Below are 494 nucleotides of genomic sequence, written 5' to 3' on the forward strand. Positions count from 1 at the left end.
AAAAAAAAAAGAGTCTTATGATTTTCACATCAATCCCAACCAAAGTTATGTCCCGTCATCTGGTAGAACTTCATGTTGAAGGGCCTGTAGAAGTCCCGTAGCCTCTGCACCACCTCAGGGTCAATGTTCGGATGGGTCCGCCCTTTGGTTTTGCCCAGGCAGTGTGGCTTGCTGCTGCCCTCCGCCTTCTTGAGGCACGGGAAACCCTTGGTCTGGTTGAAGTAAAAGTGTTTGTCCGTGATGATCCTCTTGAGCCCCAGGAAGTCCTGCACGCGGCCCAGCTCTCCGGCCGGGTCGGTGATCAGACGCTCGCCGCTCACGAACAGGATCTGCTCCATGGGGAAGTACTGCAGCCAGTTGTCCAGGTGCTTGGCGTAGATGCCGATCTGGATGGCGCTCCACGAGGTGTCGATGAGCCCCGTAGTCCTGTTTTTGAAGGTGAGGCTCTCGAAAGAGGGAATGTCGGGCTTCTTGGACAGAGTCTGAGTGTAGTC

At 54.9% G+C, this 494-nt stretch overlaps 1 protein-coding gene across 1 annotated transcript; it reads right to left on the reverse strand.

Moving 5' to 3' along the window:
* Nucleotides 1-25: 25 nt before the first annotated feature.
* LOC121939973 (heparan sulfate glucosamine 3-O-sulfotransferase 3B1-like) lies at nucleotides 26-488 on the reverse strand (the record flags this gene model as incomplete). Its single annotated transcript, XM_042482870.1, has 1 exon — nucleotides 26-488. A coding segment is annotated over one exon (459 nt), but the record flags the coding sequence as incomplete, so codon positions are not given.
* Between the last annotated feature and the right edge of the window lie 6 nt (nucleotides 489-494).

This window comes from Plectropomus leopardus, unplaced genomic scaffold, assembly GCF_008729295.1.
Source record: "Plectropomus leopardus isolate mb unplaced genomic scaffold, YSFRI_Pleo_2.0 unplaced_scaffold68901, whole genome shotgun sequence".
NCBI classification, from domain to species: Eukaryota; Metazoa; Chordata; class Actinopteri; order Perciformes; family Serranidae; genus Plectropomus; species Plectropomus leopardus.